General features: G+C 34.1%; 3 protein-coding genes across 4 annotated transcripts; all 3 read left to right on the top strand.

Moving 5' to 3' along the window:
- The first annotated feature begins 5,349 nt into the window (after positions 1 to 5,349).
- Positions 5,350 to 6,909, top strand: LOC145643178 (F-box/FBD/LRR-repeat protein At5g53840-like). Its single transcript, XM_081694331.1, has one exon. The coding sequence runs from the start codon at positions 5,350 to 5,352 to the stop codon at positions 6,874 to 6,876; it is 1,527 nt and encodes a 508-aa protein (XP_081550457.1). The 3' UTR covers positions 6,877 to 6,909.
- On the top strand, positions 6,908 to 14,773 carry LOC145643179 (F-box/FBD/LRR-repeat protein At5g22660-like). The gene is made up of 2 exons (XM_081694332.1): positions 6,908 to 6,925; positions 13,235 to 14,773. Exons 1-2 carry the CDS (start codon positions 6,908 to 6,910, stop codon positions 14,771 to 14,773), a joined length of 1,557 nt encoding a protein of 518 aa, XP_081550458.1.
- A 7,296-nt stretch (positions 14,774 to 22,069) lies between these two features.
- LOC145641987 (F-box/FBD/LRR-repeat protein At1g16930-like) lies at positions 22,070 to 25,258 on the top strand. 2 transcript variants are annotated; one of them, XM_081693028.1, is made up of 3 exons: positions 22,070 to 22,194; positions 22,550 to 24,104; positions 24,800 to 25,258. In XM_081693028.1, exon 2 carries the CDS (start codon positions 22,556 to 22,558, stop codon positions 24,062 to 24,064), a length of 1,509 nt encoding a protein of 502 aa, XP_081549154.1. In that variant the 5' UTR covers positions 22,070 to 22,194; positions 22,550 to 22,555; the 3' UTR covers positions 24,065 to 24,104; positions 24,800 to 25,258. The 2 variants fall into 2 exon arrangements, with proteins under 2 accessions (XP_081549154.1, XP_081549155.1); XM_081693029.1 differs by lacking the exon at positions 24,800 to 25,258 and having other exon boundaries at positions 22,550 to 24,269.
- Positions 25,259 to 27,831: the final 2,573 nt, after the last annotated feature.

Below are 27,831 nucleotides of genomic sequence, written 5' to 3' on the forward strand. Positions count from 1 at the left end.
CACGGGAAGCTCCACCGTCAGACGGTACACTTTCCCGTGACACGGTACATTTTTGGTGTGACGCGGGAAATTTTCAGAAAACGGGATAAAAAACGCGTTAAGGGTTTACGCGGAAAAGACACGGAATGTCCCGTGTCACGGCAGACCTCCCGTGTCACGGGAAATCCCACCGTCAGACGGGAAGGATTCCCGTGACACGGTAGGTACCTGCCGTGGCGCGGGAAATTCCAGCCTGTTTTTCCGTCTAAATACATTTTTAACCCTAATTTCCTTCAGCACTTTAAGTGCCGATTGATAATTTCGGGCCTTTTCTGACTTTTTATTATTCGGGCTAAAATAAGAAAATAATTAAATTAAAATAAATAAAGGGTTTGGGCCAAAAATAAATAATAAAACAATAAAATAAAAAAGGCTTGGGCTAAAAATTAATTAATAACTTTGGGCTGAAATTAAAACTATGCTTTTACCAAACATCAAGACTAATCCATGGACTGTTCAAAAATATGAATTTAATAAAATACGATTTTTTAAGCACTCTCGGGATTAAATACTAAACCCGACCAATAGTGGCGGTGAAAGGTTGTTCATCAACGGGTTTGGTTTTGGGGAGACATTTTTAGGTGTCTACAATCATACACATCATATTCAGTGACCACAAACTCCTTACTATTGTCTATTGAAAACATGCAGCTACCACAGTCAAAACAATCAATTAGCCACCTATACATACTAGTAGGATTCCTTTTCAACTTCAATGATAACAACCCTCCAAAGCCGATTTCATTCACATAAATTTTTTGATCATCAGTAAAGTTAGACATCAAGTCAACCAATTGCAAAGGCCTACATTTAGTTCTAAATGGTCGCAATCTGCAAAATAGCAATAATAATGCACAGTCACACAAACATGCATGTTGAATCTAATTTTTTTAGAACACTCCAAAGTAAACAAAGTTACTTACGTAGGTACATCACCACCAGCTTCAACTGTTGATTTATTCGTTCTTATCCTTTGCCTCTTAACACGAACATGAGCATTAGCTTCAACACTAGGTTCAGGTTCATCTTCACGAGTTCTCTTTTGCTGAGACGATGGTGAACCAGTTGCAGGAACCTGATGCTCATGAAGCTCTCTGGAAACATCTTGTTCAGGAACATTCTTTTTCTTTTTAGCTCTAGTATTCTTCTTCAAGCCTTTGGCAACATTTGTATACAAAAAGAAATCAAAATGTATATTATAGTAACCTTACTGAAACAATAGTAACCAGAAAATACAAGATACAAGATACAAGCTCATTCAATCGCCCTTCCCTTGTAAAAGAGAAAGCATGAACAAGATACAAGCACTCAACAAGTATTATGGTTGAATAAACAGCTAGCAAAGAATCTGGTTTATAAATTGTCACTGAATAATATCATAAATTTTATTCAAACAATTTCAAGCATTAAGCATGAATCCACAATTCCTTAGTTTTACCTAATAAGCCAAGGCCTCATTAGTTGGACAATTTTTATTATTATTGAATATAAAGCACAATTCACAAATCATACATGAAACATATTGCTATCAAAGTTACATTCAAATTAACAAATTGTTACTTGTTAGTACTAACAGGAACCAATCAAGTGACAGTTAGCTAGTTTAATGCTCATTCTTTTCTAAACTTCTAACTAGATACATTAGACAAACATATAATCTATAAAAATTACTATCCCAAAACATTTAAATATATCATAAAGTAGAAAATAACAATTAGTCAACTCAAAATTGCACAAATCATCATCATGAACAACACATTATTAATAAAATTGAATGAGAAAACAAAAAACAATCAAAATTGAACAAAATAAGAATCAAACCTCACAAAACCCTAGATCTTCACTACGAAACAAAATTCATGCAAATAGTTCAATTAAAGAAAAACAACAATTAATCAGCTCAAAATTACACAAATCTTAATCGAGAACAACACATTAACAATAAAATTGAATGAAAAAAAGGAAACAATCAAAATTGAAAGAAAATAAAAATCGAACATCGCAAAACCCTAGATCTTCACCACAAAACAAAATTCAAACAAAAATTCATACAAATAGTTTCAATTAAAGAAAAACAACAAATAATCAGCTCAAATTTACACAAATAATCATCGACAACAACACATTATCAATTAAATTGAATCAGAAAACAAAAAACAATCAAAGTTGAACGAAATAACAATCAAGCATCGCAAAACCCTAGATCTTCACTACGAAACAAAATTCAAACAAAAATTCATACAAAATTCATGCAAATAATTTCAATTAAAGAAAACAACAATTAATCAACTAAATATTGCAGAAAAAAAGATATAAACGAAGATTACCTGAAGGTTGTGGTTCGTCGACTTTTGTAGCAGAAGAACGGAGGCCGCGTTTTCGTTGAAATGTAGCACCTCCTCTGGTTCTCGCCATTGAAGAACTCGAGCTGAGGAGAGAGAAAATGGAAAAAGGGAAGAGAGAGAAAGTGTCATATTAATTGAGAAAATAAAGGAAACAATTAATTTGGTAATTTGGAGCAATTAATATGTAAGAAAAGATAGGAGAGGAGAGGAGAGGAGAGTAAATAGCTGAGCTGATCAGTTGAGCTGAGAGTGACTAAAGTCACGTGATAAATTTGGTCCACAATAATGTTATTGTGGACCAGGTTTATTTAAGAAAAATTACCAATAACTACCCAAGTACCCATTCCACTATATTATTTACTTATTTTTTGAAATTCACTTTTTTTTTCTTTTTTTAACACTACTAATATTACACTTTGTGTTATTTTCTTTCGTGTATAATTTTTTTACAAACCAATAACTACCCAAGTACCCATTCCACTATATTATTTATTTATTTTTTGAAATTCACTTTTTTTTTAACACTACTAAAATTTCACTTTGTGTTATTTTCTTCTGCGTATAATATATGTCGTGCATTAGCACGGATATACAGTTCCTTTATCAACAATTATTCACCATAGCACGCACTCTAAATCCCCAACCCTTCAATTATACAATATGCATATTTTTTGGAGACTATCCAATAAACAATTTCCACTTCTCTATTCATATTAAAAAAAAAAAAGCACAACACACTATTTGTGCGATTGACCTCACAAAAGCACAACATACTATTTGCGCGATTGGCCTCACCAAATAGCTGATTGTAAAAGATCAAAAAATAGACTTATGACACTATCTGAGTAACCGGTATAACACAGAATGGGTAACCTCTATGTGACCACCCACATATAAGAGTAAGACCTTTTTTTTTTCTTTTTTTTTTTTGGTAAGCAAAGCAGTGAATATAAAATTTCAGCCGAATAAAACTGGTGTTGGCAGATTACTAATACTCAATAGAGCAGATTTTAACAGAGCATTGTAAAGAAAATCAGATCACAACAGCTCTAAAAAAATGGCCCAAGTTACTACATCAAATCACCTTCCCTATTTGAAATATATTTTTTCTTATATTATATATTTAGTTTTTTTAATATAAAATATATGTCGCGTATGCAATGGTACACTCTAATAAATAATACTCGTACGGAAATAAGGTGAAATCGTGAACTAAGTTTTGGACTTGGGGACTTTGTGACGATTGAGGTAGGGATGTCAGTGGGGCGGGTCAAGTAGGAGACCCGCCCCATCCCCGCCCTAATGGGGCGGGGATGGGTCTCGGATTGGCGGGTGGTGGGGCGGGGATGGGGATTAAAACCATACCCACCATGGGTGATGGGGCGGGGGTGGATTTTAAGTTGTACCCGCCCCATCCCCACACCGCCCCACCCACCCCCACTTCGTACATGGCCCATCCCCACCTCATACCTGCCCTATCCCCACCTCATACCCATATATATCTTTTAAAGCAAAATTACATACTTTTATTCTATTTATAAAATAATTACATGAACGAAATACAATATTAATTATAATACTTTGTACGACACTTATATTATAACACAAAAATGTGTATAGAATGTTTTATTTTATAATTCGTATTAATTATGTAAGATTGTGTATTTGAGATACGGATATTAGGTGGATCTTGGGTGGGGATTAGGCGGGTCTTTGGTGGGGATTAGGTGGGGATGGATATCCAAGTGGGGGTGGGGCGGGGATGGTTTTGGAGTTGTACCCGGTGGGGCGGGGATGAGGATGAAAATTGGACCCGCCGCGGGGATGGGGATGGGGATGAAAATATTAGGTGGGGATGGGGATGGGAAGGCCAATATCCGCCCCGCCCTGCCCCATTGACATCCCTAGATTGAGGAGTAAGTGAGGGACTCATTGAGTCATTTCCAACAAAGATATATGAAAATTGAATTGAACTCTTAGGGCATGTTACATTTACTGAATTGAGCTAAACTGAACTAAACTGAACTGATTATAGCTAAACTGAACTGATTAGAGCTAAACTGAACTAAATTGATTTGAGCTGAGCAGAATATTTTATGAGAGAGAGAAATTAGGTGTTACACTGAAATGATTGGAGCAGAAATAAAATGAAATGAAGTAAATGTGAACAAACCCTTATTTCGTAACCGTAACTTCGTAGTAAGTTGAAAGTTCAAAAAAAATAAAAAAATAAAAAAAAAATTGAAGGGTTTTTCTATATAATAACCCTATTTTTTTCACTTTTCTACGTTGTACCCCAACATATATCACTTTCTACACTGTAACCCCAATATATTTTTTTGTTTCCTTACAGTAACCTCGTCGTTAAAAAAATCCGTTAGTGGGGCCCACTCTCCATTATTAATATTTTTTTATCAATTTGCGCGTTGAAAAATATTCCGTCAAAGGTTTCGGGGGCTATTTTGGCTCTTAAGGGTCCAAATTGAGCTCAGATTTGACAAAAAAATAACGTAAATGCCTCGTTTTGCTTATTAAGAAATGTCTCGATTTACGTGTTCACAGTTTAACACACAAAACGAGACATTTACGTTATTTTTTGTGCCAAATCCGAGCTCAATTTAGATCCCTAAGGACCAAAATAGCCCCCGAAACCTTTGACGGAATATTTTTTTCAACGCACAAATCGATAAAAAAATATTAATAATGAAAAGTGGACCCCACTAACGAAATTTTTTAACGGTAGGATAACGGCAAGGCTATCGTATGGAAACAAAAAATATATTGGGGTTACAGTGTAGAAAGTGATATATGTTGAGGCACAACGTAGAAAAGAAAAAAAAAAAAAGTTACTATATAAAAAAACCCAAATTTGAAAGTCCAAACTCAAAGTCACACATCTTCCAAATCCTCTCATATTCTAGGGTCTCTAACCCAAGATCCACCTTTGCAACTCCTCAAGAAAAAAATGTCCGAAAACCAGCATATACTGAACCCTGTGGGACGACGGCGCAGGAGGTTAACCGATGACGGAGAAGATCGATTGAGTTTACTTCCAGACGCAATCCTCACTGAAATCCTGTCTTGCCATCCAATCAATTCCGCCGTTTCCACCTCCGTCTTATCCCGCCGTTGGCGCCACCTCTGGACCGGAGTCACTCGCTTTGAGATCTACAATGTCAAACCACGATACCCCCCCGACTTCCTCATCATAGTCAGCAACATCCTAATGCATCTGACTTCCCCGAAGATCGACGTATTCAAAATTCAGGTCAGGTCCATAATTACTTTATACGATTATAGACCTGATGCAGTAGAATTATTTTTTCATGAAATTTGCCGCCGAAATGTACAACAATTGATTTTTAATGAGGAAAAGAATTGTAAAGATTACTTACTAATACCTACTTGCTTGCTTAGTTGTCAATCTCTGGTAATTTTGGAATTGTTTGGTTCGCTTTACTATAATAGAGATGTTCAACTTCAACTTCCTAATCTGAAGAAGCTTACTTTATGCTACCTTCGACAAGTGCCTCCTTGGTTAGATTCTTTATCTGAATCTTCACCATTGTTGGAAGAATTAACTTTGATGTTTGGTCTCTTTGATTATGGGCAGCTTCCAAACACAATGCCTCTTCTAAATCTTAGTTTCCCGAATTTAAAGTTTTTGAAGTTGATGGTTGAGGCTTGTTATAAGGAGCCGGGTGTTGATGTGATATCTATTGATGCACCCAAATTAACACACGTTGAAATAAATCATATATTTCGTTACCATTTAGCGCCTTTACCCTTCAAATTTTTCCATAATCCAACTGCATTAGTCAAAGCGTGCATTAACTTGTATATAAAGTATAGAGAAGATGAAGATGAAGATGAAGATGAAGATGAGGATGAGAAGATTCACCGTTTCTTTGAATTTTTAAGAGGAATGTCTAGTATATACAACCTTGAGCTAGAGGTTAAGAAGTATCGTAAATCTTATAATGTATTGGCTTACCTCTCTGTGAATGTGAATCTGCTCATGTTTTCAAATCTTGTCCATCTTACAACAACCTTGGATAGTGTTGATCTCAATGATTGCAAGGATTTGTTGGTTTCGCTGCAATGCTTCCCCAACTTGAAGCATCTTCATATAAAGTTCGTTGATATGGATTATGGTCACCAGAGGAATTCGCATGCACCAGACATTGTACCTAGTTGTTTGATAAGTAAGCTCAAGCCGATAAAGATAGAGGGACTAGAACTAACTGGGAGTACTGCTGTGCTGAAGTTGTTGAGGTACATTCTCGGTAATGCAGAAGTTTTGGAAAAGCTTTACTTAGATGTTTGGTTTCATGAACGTACTAAACAAGAAACACTCTGGACGGAATGTGAGTTCTGTAGGTCCTTGTATAAGCTTCCAAGGAGCTCATCGACTTGTGAGGTGGTGTTTTCGGGTAGGTTTATTACATCTTCAAGTAATACTTTCAAAAATGGAAGGCTTACCTTTCAATGACAAATTCTTCCAACATTAAGGATGGATATATATGGCCAGCAGGCAGCAGGTACTGACTTCTAAAATTCCTTTTGAATTTGCTTTGATAAATTTAGTTTGGTTTGTGTTTACAAACGCTTCTCCATTAATGTGTTAGGTTTGTGTCATGTACAAGCCTTAGCTTGCTATGAAACTGTAAACTTGCTTTTCTTTCTACTAGGACAATGGCTAATGTTCTTGTAATGTCAGTTTTAAAGAAAGTAATTCGTGTTTGTTATCACCAAGCTTAAACTTTTCATGACAATTGAGGGTCTGAAATCCATAGTACTCAGAAAGCAGCACTAGTCTGTTTACAGTTTGTTTTAAAAAATATGCTCAAGATATACTCTGTCTATCACTCTATCTATTTAAAATGTTTGAGCTAAAGTTAAAATGAATGTTGATGATTAAGCTTAATTAGTATTAGTTGGACTCAAGGGGGCTTGTTGAAATATCAATCTCATAGAATTATTAACCATTTGAAAATTCTGTGAAGCCATAGCTACCTAGTACGAGTAAGCGATGCAATTAGCTACATAATTTGTTAAATTTGGCCAAATACTACCCTGTTATGCTATAGTTTGCCTTTTTCAATACTCCATGATACATATACCAAGGAGAAAACTGTACTATCATTTTGATCAATTGCAACCATCTTTAAAAATATGTTCTCTGTGATCATCCACGAGCTATTTTGCTACAAGTCACATATACTGAACTAGGCGTTTTTCTTCTCCTTTTGTTGTTTGTTTATTGCTATAAAAGTATGCTTGTAGTTACTAATATAGTAGTATTACTTGTTCTATAACGTAATAATAGACTAGCCAGGCCAAAAACCGAGGAGCCAATTAAAAGATATTGGGCTAGGGGGGCAGAGGGATTGGGGAAAAAAGAACTTGGTTTTGGCGCGCGGGGGGGGGGGGGGGGGGGGGGGGGGACGCCATTATTGTGGAGTTCCTCATCGTTCTGATAAACAATGTATGTAAAGAAAAGCTTGATCGGCAGAAGAAATATAAGATAAGTCCAGTGAAGCCTTTTCCAAGCTTCCAAGAGATTGTATTTTCTCCAGTGATTATGAATAGTAGCATCTAAGCCATGCTATGCAATCATCTCTCATAACTATTACTTGTTCATTGATAGAACTAGCTGTTATTGTTACTCCAAGTTTAATACGGAGTTCTCCTTATCATTTTTTTGTTACATTGTATTTGATTAAGTGACATCCTAGTGAGCCACTGTTGGCATCGCAAGCAGACTATATTAACTAATACTAAAACAAAACATTGCTGACATTATTTCTCCTCAAAACTGCACGCGTGTCGCTTTCTTATGAAATATTTTGCCCGCCTAAAACCATTGATGATGTCATTATTTATTTGTGATACTTTTAATTTTAGTTTAGATTTTTTTTTTTTTTTTTTTTCTGATATTTCATAAACAAGCTAAGTAAATGCTTTCAACAACTTCTTTACAAAAAAAAAATAAAAAATTATTTCAACAACTTTAATCTAGAAAATCGGAGTATAGTAAATTGAATAGCAACTTTATACCTTTCTATTGATTTGAAGATCTACTCCGTATTATTTCCTCTCCTCAATTCCTTATCACTAATATTCAAACGTCCAAAAAATTCATGAAATATTTAAACTACTATGTATAGTCGTATATTTATTTTCAAGAAATCTCCTTCCAATGAGTTTATATCAAAATTGAAAAAACTAATTGTATATACAAGTGCTACACTACAATTTTTTTTATTAAAACTATTAGGGCTGCAAATGAGCTGATACGTTTGTGAACAACTCGCGAACAAGCTCGGTCAAAGTTCGGTCAAAACTTGTTTATTAAGTATTGAACGAGCCTGAACAAAAATATGAGGCTCGTTAAGTAAACGAGCCCAACTCGAACACCTTCGTGCTCGGCTTGTTAATGTTCACAAACACTCGTTCATAGCTCGTTAAAACTCGTACATATGATCGTTCATATGCTCATTTATAACTCGTTCAAGCTCGAAACAATTAATTTCACTGTTTTAATTATTCTTAAAATAATACAATTTTAATGTGGAACCAAATCAATTATAATCAATTATCGTATATAATCAAATTAGCCATGTTAATAATACGGAGTATCATATAAAATTAAAATATATGGAGTATTATTGTTAAGAAAATGAATAGTATATTTGCTCAAATTTCTCATTTATAATATCAAATACTTATTACTGCCTATCTTGTTGTTATGATGAATATCATCAAACGACTTTTCTGATTGGAGTATACTTATAATTTTTCGAAGTTGATTAATATTAGCTTAATTGAGCTCGTTCACATTAGAGCTTGTTCAAGCAAACACAAACGAATAAGCTCAAGCCGAGCTCGAACAAGACAAAACCTTAATGAACAAATTAAGCTCGAACACAAAATTATGAAGCTCGTTCAAGCTCGAGCATGTTCGAAAACTTGAAATCTTTATCAAGCTTAGCTCGAACAAGTAAAAACTCGACTCGGCTTGGATCGTTTGCAGCCCTAAAAACCATGCATTGCACGGGGATAATCTAGGTATACTTCTATAATATTAATAATTTAGTTATGAGCAACTGTATTAGTAAAAGATAAACACGTCATTAGTCATTAGATTATACGCAATATAAGATAATGAGTAATTGATGTTTTCATGTTCATATATTTACCCATAAAGCTTGGAAACAGTTGGGATTTTTAAGTACTAATGTAGTACTCCCTCCGTTTTTAAATACTTGCTCTACTTCTCTTTTTTGACCGTTTTTTAATACTAGCTCCATTTCCTTATTTTGAAAGTTTTTACAATATTTAACTAATTTCTCTCACCTAGTGGACCCACCACATATTTTCTCTCCTCTAATCCTCTTCACTACTTTTGCTTTTTACAATTTTTTATTCTTCCACCTACCACACTACCTTCATATATATATTACTATTTTCTCCAATTTCTCCTAAAACTCCGCGCATTGAGAAATGGAGCAAGTATTTAAAAACGGAGGGAGCAATGTTTATTTAAGGCCCAACGTTTATATTATGGGGCTATGAGCTTGTGTAATTAACTTTGTAAGCTAGCCCATGTGAAGACTTCAAGCTGTGTATACTAGCCCTATATGTGCACGTGATGTGGGCACTAGTTTAAAATTTTACTATTTTCTCCGTTTTTATTTGATGCATTACTTTTTTGAAAAGAAAGTTTTAATTTAGATGCATTGCCTTTTATTTTATCTCTATCTTTCTCTACTCGAAAAAATGTTTAGAATTACGCAAGTACAATAATGATGTAACCTGTTTAAAAAAAAAATAATGATGCAACAAAAAAAAAATAAATAAATAAACAAAGGAAGTACTTTAATAAGATTGACAATACACTAATAAACTTAAATCTTGAAAATTGACTTAGTAAATCCAAACCCTTAAGTTAAAACTGAATTAGATAGTCATGCAAATTATTTGAACATATAATTTAAAAGAAACTAGTCATTTTTATGCCGTACATTAAGGGATAAAAGGAGTAGTCATTTCCATGCTTGAATATCTTCATAACATAACCTTGCTCGATTTTAAGTGTCGCCTCCTTGTGTCAAAAAAAAAACTGCATCACTTCAATTTGTAGACTGTTGTGTTTTATTTTTACTCCTTTAAATTTGTTCTCAAAAGAAGGTCATGTTTGACAATTTTACACGTCAAATAAGGAAAATAAGATATCAACAAAGTGTTGTAAGTTTCTTACCTCAGCGGCTAAGATCATAGAGGCTTGGGGTTCGATTCCAACCAAGTGATGGTGCTTGGGGAGTTGGGATAGCGGTTTCCTTAACCTCCTATTTACCCTAAGAACCTAGCCGAAAATACTTTAAAAAAAAAAACAGTGAGGGTTGAAGTTTGGTCATTGTCCTCTTTACACAAAAAAAAAAAGGAAAATTAAGATAGTGGAAAGCAATAATTATGTATTACATCTATTGTTAATTGGAATTGTTGCATCGAGAGTATGTTAATGGCAGTGGCATACTAAGTTAAAACTATGTTATAGATATTGTAATTTGGAATTGTTGCATCGAGAGTATGTCAATGTAACATAATAAATTCACTACAAAGTTAAACTATCTTAACACCTCTTATAATGAAATGTTTAGGGGCCTTTGAAAGGTAATTTTTGAGGTTTATGGTAAGTCAATGGCAATGACGATTCCAATTGAAGCCACACTGAATCCGAAAAAACGAATAGGTTTAACCACAAAAAAAAAAAAAAGTACTCGCTTTTCTGGTGCGTTTATTCTCACTATACAAGGCGCGTTTTTCTGGTGAAAGCATTATTCTTTAGGACAAAGGTCAGAGTTCGAAACCCAGCAATTTTTTTATTTGTTTGTTTTTTTAACTCATTCCCCAATTCCCAATCACAGAAAAAATCAACACTCAATTTATTACTAAGGGTGTTTGGTAAGTGGGATTTGAGGGCGGGATTGGGAGTTTTAATCCCAATATAAAAAATAAGCCTTGTTTGGTTGGTGGGAATGGGAATAAAAACGGGTTTGGGAATGAGATTATTTAACATGGTTGCTAAACGTAACCCTTACTTACTTAACACACCCCCCTGGAATACCCAAATTACCCTTTCCTATTTCATTTTCCATTCATGCTTATTTTCTGTTCTCCCCTTTGCTTGGGTTCCCTATTCAATTGTTGCGAAATTTGAATCTGTAAATGGAGCAAAATTTGGATATTCGAAGAATTAGAGCAATATTTATAATTTTATATACACAATCAAAACATATAGATTATAAGAATTACTAATTTCTTAAAAGTGGGGTATATAGTACGTGTTTGCTATGGTGTATATTACTAGTGCTGAGGTGAACAAGTTGCTATTTTATTTTAGAACTTGAGATTTCTTCAACAATTAATACAAGTTGAATTATTAATTGAGCTTTCTCAAGTTCTAAAATAATGAAAAAAAAAACCATGTAGCTTTGCCGCCATTGAAATTAAACACTCGTTCGTCTTTCATTCTAGCTTTCAATGACCAACAACCATATCCAGTATTTCTAATTGTTACTCCATATTTGATAGCTTTTGGTTGGGCCTCTTATTTAGGAGCACTTGACAAATGATGGTGCTTCCTTTCATTTCTTGTCGCTGCTTAGAAATAGTTTGAAGTTTGAATTACTTTGTTCAATTTTTGTAAAGTAATTTAAGGGTAAATTCAAATTTCTCTTTGAAATAAATTCTGTGAATTTATCTCCTCTCACAACCTAATTATTGTCTTTTATTTTTTAAATGATAAAAGTAAAATAATAAATTAACACATATTTCAATGCATAAAATTGTGAGAGGAGATAAACTAGAATGTTAATCTTTGAGATCAACTGGGGCTCCCTCTTAATTTAAAGTATTTTGTTCGATATGTATGAAATAGCTTTACATATTTTGTTCAATCTGCGTGAAATGGTTATACTATTGTATTTGATTTGTGGGAAATAAAGTTATATGTTTCATACATATTACATGGGATAAATCCGGGGAAAAAAAATGACAAACTTACGTAGTGTTCGAAGTCAGAATCATCATATACTAGAAGCCATTAGTTTGATTAAAATACACTTATCACAAGAAAAATACTTTTCTCTAAAATTGTTAATCACTTTTATATAAGGTTAGGAAAAGAGAAACAAGTACAGTGCATATTATTATGATTTTTTTTTAAGAAAATGAAGGGAAAGAAGGTTGCGCTAAGTAAAGTGGGGTTGCATTTAACATTTTTAAGGGTGAATTTCCACCATTTTATTATTTAGGGAGGGTAAGTAATAAATGGATGGGAATGAGAATAGAGTGAAAATAACATTTTTGCCCTTATTAATGAAGAGAATGAAATAATATTTTTTTTTTGAAAACATGAAATAATAATCTTAGTAAGGATATTTTTGTAAAATTATTATTTATTCCCTATATATTCTCACCCATTATCAAAAAAAAGGTATTGACATATTTTCATTTATTGCAATCAATTAATTCCCAATCTTATTCCCACCTTTTAAACTCCCATCCTCGTAATCCAAACGCCCAGTAAAAGTGTGAGACCTTAACTTCTTCCTGTCTCGTCACTCTCAGATCAACGTTGGCCATCGACCGGCACCGGCTGCTCGCCTTCTCTCTTTTATTATATTTTTTTAATTGTTAATTAAAATTGAGGTCGATTCCATAACTACTCACTTAAACCTGATCAACTTACTGATCAACTTACTTTAAAGCTTCCTTCTAGAAGTAGTCTTCCCCGTTATTAGAAAATTTAACATTGATGATTGATCTTTTTTCGTAATTGTAAGACTGATATTCATACATCATTCCAATCCCCTCAGGAAAATAGGCACCAGCATAGCCTCAACCCTGTCAGACGACATTGCAGGAGTTTAACCGATGATGGAGAAGATCGATTGAGTTCACTTCCTGACGCAATCCTCACCGAAATCCTGTCTTGCCTTCCAATCAATGCCGCCGCTTCCACCTCCGTCTTATCACGCCGTTGGCGCCACCTCTGGACCGGAGTCACTCGCTTTCATCTCTACAAAGTCAAAACACCAAACCCCACCGATTTCCTCAACAACATCCTACCACAGCTTACTTCCCCGAAAATCGACGTATTCAACTTTCAGGTCTGGCGCATAAACTCTTCGTATAAACCTGATGAATTAGAATCATGCTTTCAAGAAATTTGCCGCCGAAATGTTCAGCAATTGATCTTTGATGGGAAAGATTATGACTATTACATTCCAATACCTGCTTGTTTGTTGAATTGCCAATCTTTGGTTATTTTGGAATATTATGTTTCGCTTGGGTGGTTTAAGTATTGGAAAAAAACAAGATTAGTTAAACTTCAACTTCCTAATTTGAAGAAACTTATTTTGCGCAATCTTCGTGAAGTGCCTACTTGGTTGGGGTCTCTATATAAATCTTCCCCATTATTAGAAGATTTAACTTTGGTGTTTTATCTCGCCGGTCCTGAAATTCAAATGCCTGTTCTGAATCTTAATTTTCCGAATTTAAGGACATTGAAATTAGGGGTTCACACTGTGAGTTCGCTGGGGCGCGTAACTCCGATTTCTATTGATGCACCCAAATTAACATACCTCGAAATAGATCATAGTTATGACTGCACTTTACCTTACACTTTTCGCAGTAATCCAACTGCATTAGTCGAAGCCTATATTGACTTGAAGAGGGGGGAAGAACTACATGAGGATGAATTTTATTTTAATGAGGAGGAGTTTCATCGGTTCTTCAAATTTTTTAGAGGAATGTGTAGTATTATCAACCTTAAGATATTGGTGGAGAGGAAATTTAATATATTCGCTTACCTCTCTGTGAATGTGAATTTGCTCATGTTTTCAAATCTTGTCCATCTTGAAACGAGCTTGTCGTATGGGTTTGATCTTAATGATTGCAAGGATTTGTTGGTTTCACTGCAATGCTTCCCCAACTTGAAGCATCTTCATATAAAGCTCGCTGATATGGATTATGGTCACCAAATGAAGCAGAGGAATTGGCATGCACCAGACATTGTACCTAGTTGTTTGATAAGTAAGCTCAAGACGATAGAGATAGAGAGACTAGAACTAACTGAGAGTACTGGTGGGCTGAAGTTGTTGAGGTACATTCTAGGTAATGCAAAGGTTTTGGAAAAGCTTTACTTAGATGTTTGGTTTCAGGAATGTACTCAACAAGAAAAACTCTGGACGGAATGTGAGTTCTGTAGGTCCTTGTATAAGCTTCCAAGGAGCTCATCGACTTGTGAGGTGGTGTTTTCGGGTAGGTTTATTACATCTTCAAGTAATACTTTCAAAAATGGAAGGCTTACCTTTCAATGACAAATTCTTCCAACATTACTAGCAGGCAGCAGGAACTGACTTCTAAAATTCCTTTTGAAATCGCTTTGATAAATTTAATTTGGTTTGTGCTTACAAACGCTTCTCAATCAGTGTGTTAGGTTTGTGTCAATGTACAAGCCTTAGCTTGCTATGAAACTGTAAACTTACCTTTCTTTCTACTAGGACAATGGCTAATGTAAAGTCAGGATCTGATCTTTTGCTTCTCGGTCTATATGGTATGGTTATGGTTTATTCTGTATTTTCTTACTAGAATTGTTTAGGTTTATGCATGTCAATTTTATAATGCTAAGGAGCTTGAACTACTAATGTTCTTGTAATTTCAGTTTTAAAGAAAGTAATTCGTCTTTGTTATCACCAAGCTTAAACTTCATGATAATAGAGTGTCTGAAATCCATAGTACTCAGAAAGCAGTACTAGTCAGTTTACAGTTTGTTTTAAAAAACATGCTCAAGATATTCTCTGTCTATCACTCTATCTATTTAAAATGTTTGAGCTAAAGTTAAAAATGAATGTTGATGATTAAGCTTAATTAGTATTAGTTGGACTCAAGCGGGCTTGTTGAAATATCAATCTCATAGAATTATTAACCAAATGAGAATTCTGGGAAGCCAGAGCTAGCGATGCAATTAGCTACTTAAATTGTTAAATTTGGCCAAATATTACCCTGTTCTGCTATAGTTCCCCTTTTTCAATATACCATGAGTCATTTACCAAGGAGAAAATTGTACTATTAGTTTGATAAATTGCAACCATCTTTAAAAATATGTTCTCTGTGATCATCCACGAGCTATTTTGCTACAAGTCACTGGTCACACATACTGAACTGAACTAGGCCTTTTTCCTCTCCTTTCGTTGCTTGATGTTTGTTTGTTGCTATAAAAGTATGCTTGTAGTTACTAATATAGTAGTACTTCGTGTATAGTAGACTAGCCAAAAAAAGAAGCCAATTAAAAGATATTGCGCTAGAGAGGGGCAGAGGGATTGGGGAAAAAAGAACTTGGTCGACAATTATTGTGGAGTTCCTCATAGATGTTCTGATCAACAATGTATGCAAGGAAGCTTGATCGGCGGAAGAAATATAAGTCCAGTGAAGCCTTTTCCAAGCTTCCAAGAGATTGTATTTTTTCTAGTGATTATGAATAGTAGCATCTAAGCCATGCTATGCAATCAGCTCTCATAATTATTACTTGTTCATTGATAGAACTAGCTGTTATTGTTACTCCAAGTTTATAACGGAGTTCTCCCTAGCATTTTTTTGTTCCATTGTATTTGATTAAGTGACATCCTAGTGAGCCACTGTTGGCCTCGCAGGCAGAATTATACTCCGTACTTCTATTAGTTCTTTAATATTAATAATTCAGAGGTTTTTCAGTGCGGTAGGGGTTACTTATAAGGTGTTACTTGTATTCTACGGTTACTTGTATTATGGGGTTATTTGTATGAGTTACTTGTAGGGTGTTACTTGTATTATGAGGTTATTTGTATCGTGGGGTTACTTGTATGAGTTACTTGTAGGTGTTACTTGTATTCTGAGTAACTCCTACAAGTAACCCTTGACCAAAACCCTATACCAAATCAGTAATACCCTACAAGTAACCCCAGAATACAAGTAATACCTACAAGTAACCCCTGACAAAACCAATAACATCCTATAAGTAATCCCTGACCATAATCAGTAACACCCGTGCTAGTAACCTCATGAAACAAGTAACACCTATAAGTCACCCTTGACAAAACCAGTAACACCCTACAAGTAACCCTTGACCAAAACTAGTAACATTCATACAAGTAACCCCAGAATACAAGTAACCCCTGACAAAACCAGTAACACCCTATAAGTAGTCCTGTCGCACCATGTGGCCAGTCGCATACAAAAATTTGTATTAATAATTTAGTTACGAGCAACGGTATTAGTAAAAGATAAACATACACATCATTAGTCATTAGATTATACGCAATGTAAGATAATGGCCTTGTTTGGCAAATGGCTGTTGGCTGTTGGCTGGTTCACTTGGCTTGTTTGACCAGCTGGAATATTTGGCTGTTTATAATGGCTTTTGAAATTGGCTGTTTAAGCTGGCTGTTTATAAAAGTGTTGGTAAATTAATTGTTGGTTGTTGGCTGTTTATTAGATAATTTGTGGGCCAACAAGCCAAAAGCCAACAAAAAAGGTACTCAAAGCAGCTTTTTTATTTTGTCTTAAAAGCCAGCTTTTTCGCTGACTAAAAAGCTAATTACAAAACACATTTTTTTGATGTTTGACCACCTAAAAAAGTCAAAAGCTAACCAAAAAGCCATTAAAAAGTCAACTACCAAATATGGCCAATGAGTAATTGATGTTTTCATGTTCATATATTACCCATAAAGCTTGGAAACAGATTGAGAGCACTTTGCCTCATGTCATTTGAAATAAACTTCATACTTTATTGCTTAATTTTGTTGGGATTTTCAAGTACTAATATTTATTTAAGGCCCAACGTTTATATTATGGGGCTATGGGCTCGTGTAATTAACTTTGTAAGTTAGCCCATGTGAAGACTTCAAGCTGTGTATACTAGCCCTATATCTGCACATGATGTGGGTACTAGTTCAAATTTTATTACTCTTTTCGTCTCCCATTGATAGTCACTTTTGGTAGAAAATCACGGGAATTAATAAACATAAATAAGAAGTAGCAAAAGTACATTGAAAAAGTAAATTTACATTGGGTATGGAAAAAAGTAGAGAAAGAAAGTAATTAAAGTACATGGGAAAGTAAAATTTACATGGAAAAGTTAAATTTGCACAAATATTTTTGCAAAAGGGAGATAATTTTGTGGTAAAAAAAATAATATTAATGGTACTTGAAAAAAACAAATGTGACTAACATTTTGGGTCACTAAAAATGGCAAAAGTGACTATCAATGGGGGACGAAGGGAGTATTTTTTTTCCATTTTTTATTTGATACATCACTTTTTATAAAAGGAAGTTTCAATTTTGATGCATCACTTTTTATTTTATATATAAATTATCTCAATCTTTCTCTACTCGAAAAATGTTTAGAATTCTGCAATTACAATAATGATGTGAGTAACCCGTTTCCAAAAAAAAAAAAAAAAAAAAAAAAGGGAAGTACTTTAATAAGATTGACAATACACTAATAAATCTTGAAATTTGACATTGTAAATCCAAATCTTTGTTTTTTTTTTTTTTTTTTTTTTTTTTTGAGGGGATCAAAATCTGTAAGTTAAAACCGAATTGCATAGTCATGCAAGTTATTTGAATATATAACTGAAAAGGTACTAGTCATTTTCATGTCATACATTAAGGGATAAAGGGAGTAGTCATTTTCATGTTTGAATATCTTCATAACATAACCTTGCTTGATTTTAAGTGTCGCTTTTCTTGTGTCAAAAAAGTGCATTCTAATTCATTTTGTAGACTGTCATGTTTTATTTTTACTCCTTTAAATTCGTTCTCAAAAGAAGGTCATGTTTGACAATTTTACATGATAAATAAGGAAAATAAGATATCAACAAAGTGTTGTAAGTTTCTTACCTTAGATCATAGAGGCTTGGGGTTCGATTCCAACTAAGTGAGGGTGCTTGGGGAGTTGGGATAGCGGTTCCCTTAACCTCTTCTTTACCCCTAAAACCTAGCCCAAAAAACTGGAAAAAAAACAGTGAGGGTTGTAGTCTGGTCATGGTCCTCTTTACCCAAAAAAAGAAAGGAAAATTAAGATAGTGGAAAGCAATAATTATATGTTACATCTATTGTAAATTGGAATTGTTGCATCAAGAATATGTCAATAGCAGTGTCATACTAAGTTAAAACTATGTTGTAGATATTGTAAATTGGAATTGTTGCATCAAGAGTATGTCAATGTTACATAATAAATTCACTATTAAGTTAAAAACCATCTTAAAGACAAAAGGTTCGAATCACAACAATTTCTTTTTTTTTTTTTTTTTTTTTTTTTTTTTTGTGTTTGTATGTTTTAACTCGTTCCCCAATTCCCAATCACAGAAAAAAGCAACACTCAATTTATTAAAAGTTTGAGACCCTAACTTCTTCCTCTCTCCTCACTCTCAGATCAACGTTGGCCGTCGACCGACGCCGGCTGCTCAATTCTCCGGTTTAGTTTTTATTTTTTTAATTGTTAATTGTTAATTAAAATTGAGGTCGATTCCATAACCTACTCACTTATAGGGGTGAGCAAAAATTTCGGATACCCGGAATTGGAACCGGAACCAGCGGGTCCGGAATCGGAATTGCACCCGGTGGTTCCAATTCCGGGTAATAAATTAAGGACCCGGTTATAACCAATTCCAATTCCAATTCTCAACTTTTTGGAACCGGAACCGGTTGGGTACCCGGTTACCTAATATATGCTAAACTAAAATTTTTTTTATAAATAATAAAAATATGTAGAATGTATCTAATTTGTAAATTAAAAAAGTATCATTAATACCTAACATAAATACAAATAGCTTAATGCATATGTAAATATTATTAAACGCTAAAAATGAACCTAACTAAAATAAGAATTATAATTTGTATTATATTTTAACAATTACATACATAAGTGGACACCTGGAACCGGAATCGGTACCCGGTGGTTCCAATACCGGGCCAATTCATAAATTTTAGGATCCGGTTGAACCAATTCCAATTCCGGATCCGAATTTTAGGACCTGGTTCTAATCAATTCCATGTCCGGGTCCTAAAATTTTAACCGGGTACCCGGTTTGCTAGGCAAACACTAATTTGTCGCCGATGATGGAGAAGATCGATTGAGTTCACTTCCAGACGCAATCCTCACTGAAATCCTCTCTTGCCTTCCAATCAATTCCGCCGCTTCCACCTCCCTCTTATCCCACCGTTGGCGCCACCTCTGGACCGGGGTCAGTCGCTTTGATCTCTACAAAGTCAAAACACCAAACCCCACCGATTTCCTCAACTAACATCCTACCACAGCTTACTTTAATATTGACAGAGAACCAAAGTTAATGATGATTGATAATATCATAGAAAACCTAGCTAGCAAAGTTAATGGGGCTGATTTAATGGCTTAGGTCGCATCGAGGAATGAGCATTAGTGTAAGTATATGACCAAGTCTCATCATCGAGACTAGAAAACTGGTGAAGCAAACAATTCAAGTTGTCTCTTGAGTCTTGGCATGTCATAATGAAAAATTAAACTATACATGAGGCTAAGCTAAATAAGCTTATGTTCATCATGCCCGTGTTCATTTACGACTTTGCTCTTTTATGGTTAAATTTAATTGGATTGAAATATGAAGGATATTTATAAATATATATAAAGCTTCACTAATTATAATCGTCTCAATTGAAAGAATCCTTGCATTTGCTTCATGCCCATATTCTACAATTGCATGTGTCCTTGATCAACTAAGACTTTTAACTTCAATCTTTGTCGCTCGATATGAAGTATCTGCTAAATTGTAGAATACGGAGATAAGAGGAATGATAAGAGGAATAACATAACTCTAACCAGTATGTAACTCAGATAAGCGGATTCGATATTTGGTTTCTTTTCAATTTTCATAATTATTTTACTCTACTCTGTACTAGTTTTTGGCCCGAATAATATCTAGGGTCATTGTTTTATTTAAAAAAAAAATCAATCATTTATTTTTACAACTATTATTGAACATCGAAATTCATTATTACATACCAGTATATGAAGTATATTTTTGATGTGAGAAGGGTGAGAAGCAATTACAACCCTTAAATTTGTCAAATCCAATGGTTGAGATTTAGCCCACTTCATTAATGGCATAAGTGGTAATTTAACCAACTTTACTTGAGAAATAAAAATGCTTTCATTTATCCACTCCAACAAAATAATAAGCTATTGCCATTATCCCCATTACTTCTTCTCTCTCCTCTGACCAGGCGACGACGCCGTAAATTACTTTGCAACCGCCGTCTTCGCTCCTCTAATATTCCCCAATTTATATCATCCTAAAACCAATTCTACCCAGATTTGGTCCCGTTCACTTCACCTGATTTTTGTTGAATTAAAATTATTTTTACTGAAACAAAATTATATTTGTTGAACTGAAATTAATTTTACTGAACTGAAATTATTTTGTTGAACTGAAATTAATTTTTACTGATTTTCTATTATAATTCTCTTTAAGATAACTGAAGTTTACTGAATTGAAATTATTTTTTTTAAGGTGAAGTGAATAAGGCCTTATTCATCAATAAATAATATATTTTTTTTGTGTAGAAATTAATCTTAGATTGATTGAAAATGATGTTAATTGATGGTGATGAAGCCAATTTGTGGTAATTTAATTGGAGCGGGAACAATGGTGGATAACATAAATAATGGAGAATGTGATTTTATAATTTTTTAGGGTCATGGGCCGGATGATGACCTAGGCAGGCCACCCCCAAAATCCGCCTATATTCTTTCTTTTTCAATAGTAGTGGCACACCAAGTTAAAACTGTGTTACTTATATTGTAAATTTGAATTGTTGCATCGAGAGTATGTTAATGTTACATAATAAATTCACTACTAAGTTTTTTTTTTTTTTTGAAGAAAAAATCACTACTAAGTTAAAACTATCTGAACGTTGCTCCCCAAATTTTAGAGGTTTATAGTATGTCAATGGCAATAACGGTTCCAGTTGAACCTATATTAGATCCGAAAAAACGAATAGGTTTTTTTAACAAAAATATTAAAAAAAATAAAATAAAATTAATAGCTATAAGTAGTAAACTTTGCGCTAACCCACTTGCTATATAACGAGCATTCTACTGGTAAATTTTCTTACTTATTATTTGTAAGACATAGGGCGTGTTCGACGTTAGCTTTTGAGTAGATTTTAGGTAGCTTTTAGTGGTTTGACCAAGTCAAACCACTACTCAACAAAAAATGTGAGTGTTTGGCAAAGTAGTGGTTAGAGTAGCTTTTAGTGGTTGAGGTAGCTTTTGTGAAAAGTTAGAAACATTAGCTTTTGAAATTAGAGGTAGCTTTTCAAGTAGCTGTTGAAAATTTAATCTATAGTTTTAAAAATAAAAAATTGATTTTTATATGTAACAGCTAGTCAAACACTACTTTACCGAACACTCATATCTAAATTATTTATCTTCACAGCTAACAGGTTGACAGCTAACAGCTACCTACACAGCTAACAGCTACCTCCACAGCTACAGCTACCTTCACAGCTATATTTTGCCGAACACGCCCATAAGTTAGCGGTTCGAAACCCAGCACCTTTTTTTTTTGTTCTTTTAAAATTCATCCCCCAATTTAATTTCAGAAAAAAGTTTAAATCCCTAACTTCTTCCTCTCTCCTCACTCTCATTGAAGATCCGCCGTTGGCCGTCCTCCGGCAGTCGGCTGCTCGCCTTCTCTCTTCAATTCGACAGACGACGATTCAGGTTTAGTTTTTAATTTTTTTAATTGTAAATTGTTAATTAAAATTGAGGTTGATTCCATAACCTACTTACTTAAACCTGATGAAATAGAATCTTAATTTGTCGCCGAAATGTACAGCAATTCATTTATATATAATGCGGAAAATGAACATGTTGAATTATTTCCAATACCTACTTGCTTGCTTAATCGCAAATCTCTGGTAATTTTGATATTGTTTGGTGTTCTTGAGTTTGAGTATGATTGGCATAATAAAAGAGCTGTTCATACATCATTTCAATTATTAGTAGAAGATTTAGCATTAATGATTGATCTCTTCCGTAATTATAAGCCTGAAATTCATACATCATTCCAATTCAGGAAAATATGGCCGAAAATATGCACCGGCATAGCCTCAACCCTGTCAGACGACATTGCAGGAGTTCAACCGATGATGGAGAAGATCGATTGAGTTCACTTCCTGACCCAATCCTTACCGATATTCTGTCTCGTCTTCCAATCAATTCCGCCGCTTCCACCTCCGTCTTATCCCGCCATTGGCGCCACCTCTGGACCGGCGTCACTCGCTTTGATCTCTACAATGTCAAAACACCAAACCCCACCGACTTCCTTAACAACATTCTACAACAGCTTACTTCCCCGAAAATCGAGGCATTCAAAATTAAGGTCAGGTCCATAAACTCTTCATATCTACCTGATGAATTAGAATCGTGCTTTCATGAAATTTGCCGCCGAAATGTTCAGCAATTGATCTTTAATGGGGAAGATTATGAATATTACATTCCAATACCTGCTTGTTTGCTTAGTTGCCAATCTCTGGTAATTCTGGAATTATTTGGTATGCTTGACTTTGAGCGTTGGAATAAAGATAGAGTTGTTAAACTTCAACTTCCTAATCTGAAGAAACTTTCTTTACGCTCTCTTCATGAAGTGCCTACTTGGTTGGGGTCTTTATCTGAATCTTCGCCGTTATTAGAAGACTTAACTTTGATGTTTGATCTCGACCAGCCTTATTTTGGAATGCCTATTCTGAATCTTAATTTCCCAAATTTAAAGACATTGAAGTTAGAGGTTCGCACTATGAGTACATCGCGTGTTTCTCAGATATCTATTGATGCACCCAAATTGACACACCTTGAAATAGGTCATAGCTATGATTGCACTTTACCTTACACCTTTCGCAGTAATCCAACTGCATTAGTCGAAGCTTGTATTGACTTGAAGAGGGAGGAAGAAGAGGATGAATTTGATTTTGATGATGAGGAGGAGTTTCACCGGTTCTCCGAATTTTTTAGAGGAATGTATAGTATCAGCAACCTTAAGATATTGGTGGAGAGGCATTTTAATATATTCGCTTATCTTTGTGTGAATGTGAATCAGCCCATCTTTTTTAATCTAGTGCGTCTTAAAACGACCTTGTTGGAGTTTGATCTTAATGATTGCAAGGATTTGTTGGTTTCGCTGCAATGCTTTCCCAACTTGAAGCATCTTTTGGTAAAGCTGTATGATATGGATTATTGTAGCAAAATGGGGCAGAGGAATTTGTGTGCACCAGATATTGTACCTAGTTGTTTGATAAGTAAGCTCAAGACGATAAAGATAAAGGGACTACGACTTAGTGGGAGTATTGGTGTGCTCAAGTTGCTAGGGTACATTCTAGGTAATGCAAAAGTTTTGGAAAAGCTTTACTTGGATGCTTGGTTTGATGGACATTCCGAACAAGAAAAACTCTGGAAGGAACGTGAGTTTTGTATATCCTTGTTTAAGCTTCCAAGGAGCTCATCAACTTGTGATGTTGAGTTTTCTGGCAGATTTATTAGGTCATCAAGTGATCTTGATTTCAAAAACGGAAAGCTTATCTGTAAGGTTCATTGACAGCAGTCTTCCACCATTGAAGGATGCATATGGCTGGCAGGTACTGACTACTAGATTTCTTTTTGAATTTGTTTTAACAAATCAAGTTTAGTTTTTGCTTTCAACCAATGTGTTACATTTGTGTCAACTTTAAAATGTTACTAGACATGAACTATTATGATAATGTTTGTTTAATGTACAAGAAAATATTTCGTGTTTTTTGTCACTTAAGCTTTTGGCTTGTCAGGACAATTGAGGGTCTCAAAGACACAGGACTCCTTTAAAAGTTTGCTTCCAATTAATTAGCAAGGTTAAAAACAGTACTAGTCAGTAGATAAAGTTTTTTTTTAAATGAATGTTGATGATTAAGGTTAATTTGAATGTCAAGATTTACTCCCTGTATCTGAAAGGTCTTGGGTACATTTTAAATGAATGTTTGATGATTAAGCTTAATTTGGACTCAGGGGAGGCTAGTTGAAATATTAATCTGATGGAATTGATAACCATATGACGATTATGTGAAGCCAGAGTTCTATGCAATTAGCTACCTAAATTGTACCAAGCATCACTGTTGTTGTGTTATTGTTCGCCTAATAAACTGTATGTAGGGGATATATAAGAGTATTAGGTAACACTGCGTAGGGATCTGCTTCTCGTAGAAAGGGTGGCAGAGAGGCAGTAGCTGGTCTCTTCTCTTGCAATCTCTCTGTTATTTTTTGTAATTAAGATAACAAACTTTCGCTTTTATCCCCACAGGTTTCGTCTACTAATAATAGGAGAAATTCTATTATTTTGATCAATTGTAATTGCTCTTTTGCTACAACTCACATATACTGAACTTAAAGCCTTTTTCCTCTCGTTTTGTTGCCTTTCTACAAGAGAATGCTTGTAGTACTAGTACTTCGTGTATACAAAAAAAATACACCATTGTTGCCAAGAAATGGAGGAGCAAAAAATTTAGAAATTGTTGTGCTAGAGAGGTTGGGGAAAGAGACTATGGTTGGGGGTCTGAAGGAACACCATTGTTGGTTCATAGATGTTCGAACCAACAATGTATGTAAAAAAGCTCAAGCTAGTATGGCAGGAATATAAATTCAAGTTTCTGAAGGGCTTCTTAACTTCAGATATTGTGTTTTTCCAGTGGGTTATCTTAATTTTAACACCATTTGTTATCTTAACTCCCATTATATATGTAATTTTAACACCATTTGTTATCTTAACTCCCATTATTAGTGTTTTTACCTTGTATGGTAGTCAATAATATTATAGTAATATTTTTTTTTCTTTTTGAATAGATTTTATAGTAATATAATGTTGTATAATTCTTAATTTTTCTTAAGTATTAACACTAGGTCATAAGGCGCAGTTTAAAGGACACAATTACCTAACCCCCGCTTATATAATACGTTGTACGAAATAGAGATGTTGGAGAATTTAGAAGAAACAAAGGAGTGAAATTGAGTTCTCAATAGGGGAATGGTAAGCAAGGAGGACAAACTGAGTTCTCTTCCTGATGATATGCTGGCCAATATACAACAAACCTCTCAGACACTCCATGTTTTCATAAAATTTAATGTGAACTAGGCCCTTTCATAAAATTGTAAAGGAAAGTGTACAAAGTTTCGTTTTTTGAGACTAGCTATATTATATAGAGTCACCACTAATAAATAATTACTCTAAACCTTATAGATAGATCAAAATAGAATAAGTTATGATGGAGCTCTTACAAATTATGTAATATGAAAAAGTATTCTTTGGGTAAGGTAAGAGTTCATAAAAACTAGAGGGGTATGTATTCAACTTTGAAGGTTTAAACTTTATAATCTAAATGTGTTTTTCACAATATTCATTAAGGTATAAACAAACTACATATTTTTTTTTTTTGTTGTATTATAAAGTGTATATAAAAATCAATTGAAACAACTTTTAGGTTGAACATTTCCAAAAGTTGATCCCTCACAATTGTTACAAAAAGAAGAAGCTTGCTTGTTCTTGTGAGTCAACTTTATATTATTCAATTTTATGCCCAAACAACGATGTTTTGGGCTACAATCAAATTTCACAGATTCTTCAATTTTATGCCCAAACAACGATGTTTTGGGCTACAATCAAATTTCACAGCCATTGATGTATAATATACCTTTCCAGTCTAATATACCTCTCCAGGACAATCCTTATGATTGGGGCAATATTTTTGGTCAATGATAATTGGATTTCGAGCATTCTCCATTGTAAGATGCTGAAACACAACATCGCTAACAAATCCATCACTTGGTCTTCCCCAAAACTTAATTCTCACCCCATTCTCCGTATTAATAAAAGTTGACGTTTGTGCCGTGACATTGTGAACTTTTGCCTCATGTAACGTTTTTCCTAAACTCCCAATGCATATACCATGACCGGGACCACATGTGATATCTTGAATCCACAAATTTTTATTTCCCGGCCCAATTGAGATACAATCATCTCATGTAGCAATGTTCGAACTCGATATTGTTACATCAATTGATGATTGTACATGAATACCATCGGTGTTAGGACTATGGCCCGAGGCAAAAATCGTAACCCCTTGCATTTTCACGTTTTGACAATCATCAATAACAATATGGTACAATTGACTGTCTAATGACGTTATACCATTTATTTCAATATTTGGGAATTTACAAAACTTAAACTATTAATATATTTTATAGATTAATAAAAATTAATAAAAATAAATAAATCAGTTTAATATTTTAAAGCATGTGATAATAAAATAAAAGATAACAAAGGGTTATGTTAAACAAATTAAATATTAATTTGCGGAAAAAAATAAATTCATAATCACGAGCTCTTTAGAATAAGTTACCACGGTGTACAATATATGACTATATATCGGAATAACAACCCCAAATCCTAATAATGCTAGAAGGTAAAAGATTAAATAAAACTAATTAAATTTTTTTAATATAATTCTTTTAAAATTAAATATTAATTTGTGTGGCCCTAACGTCTTTTTAATTTAAGTACGTTTTGAGTACTATGTTGAGTTACATAATAATTTTAGGACTGAGATCAAATAACATATAAAGATCTTTAATGTAAAAATAATAATAGGTACGTACTAGTTAAATTAGAGCATTACTTTATGTAGAAAATAAATAACTTACTTCCACACCACGAGGAAGTGCTTCTTTTCAAGATCGCTTACAATTCCATAACTTAGCTCCTGCTGCGTCAAACACTCCACCAGAAAGTGTAAGGCCATTGACATGCTCAAATAACACCCATGTTTTTGAGTTTTGAAGCACTCGAAAATCACTAGGGGCTTTAAGGGTACCGTTAATAACAAAATTAATCTTACTATGACATCCCTTTTCAGAAAACTTAAGGGATTTTGGATTAAAGTACTCTCCTTTAGGAATATGAATTGTCGACTCGCCCGTTGAATCACAAGCTATATTCCAAGCCGCCTCCAACGCCTTAGAAGAGTCCAAATTCGAATTGGGTTTTGCCCCAAGGGTTACCTCATCATAATAATTGTAAGCTGCGGTAACAGACTTTAGGTTGAGGATCACCAATATTATTGACAATGTTACAATGTAACAAACAACGATTAAATGCGTAAAATTTAGGTGCTACTGTATAATTATCAAGAGAAAGAATATATGAAATTTTGGAAGTAGAATTATTAATTTATAGATGTTGGATACTAGTTGTAAGCATACAAACACGTACAATTTATGATCATGGATAAAATTGTTTTTAGTCTGGATGATTTGATTTCATAAGATTCTAATCATAATACG

The sequence above is a fragment of the Chenopodium album genome, chromosome 8 (assembly GCF_948465745.1).
Source record: "Chenopodium album chromosome 8, dcCheAlbu1.1, whole genome shotgun sequence".
NCBI lineage: Eukaryota > Viridiplantae > Streptophyta > Magnoliopsida > Caryophyllales > Amaranthaceae > Chenopodium > Chenopodium album.

Excerpts from the sequence above, each read along its gene's own strand:
- LOC145643178 (XM_081694331.1), top strand. The coding sequence starts at position 5,350 with ATGTCCGAAAACCAGCATATACTGAACCCTGTGGGACGACGGCGCAGG.
- LOC145641987 (XM_081693028.1), top strand. The coding sequence starts at position 22,556 with ATGGCCGAAAATATGCACCGGCATAGCCTCAACCCTGTCAGACGACAT.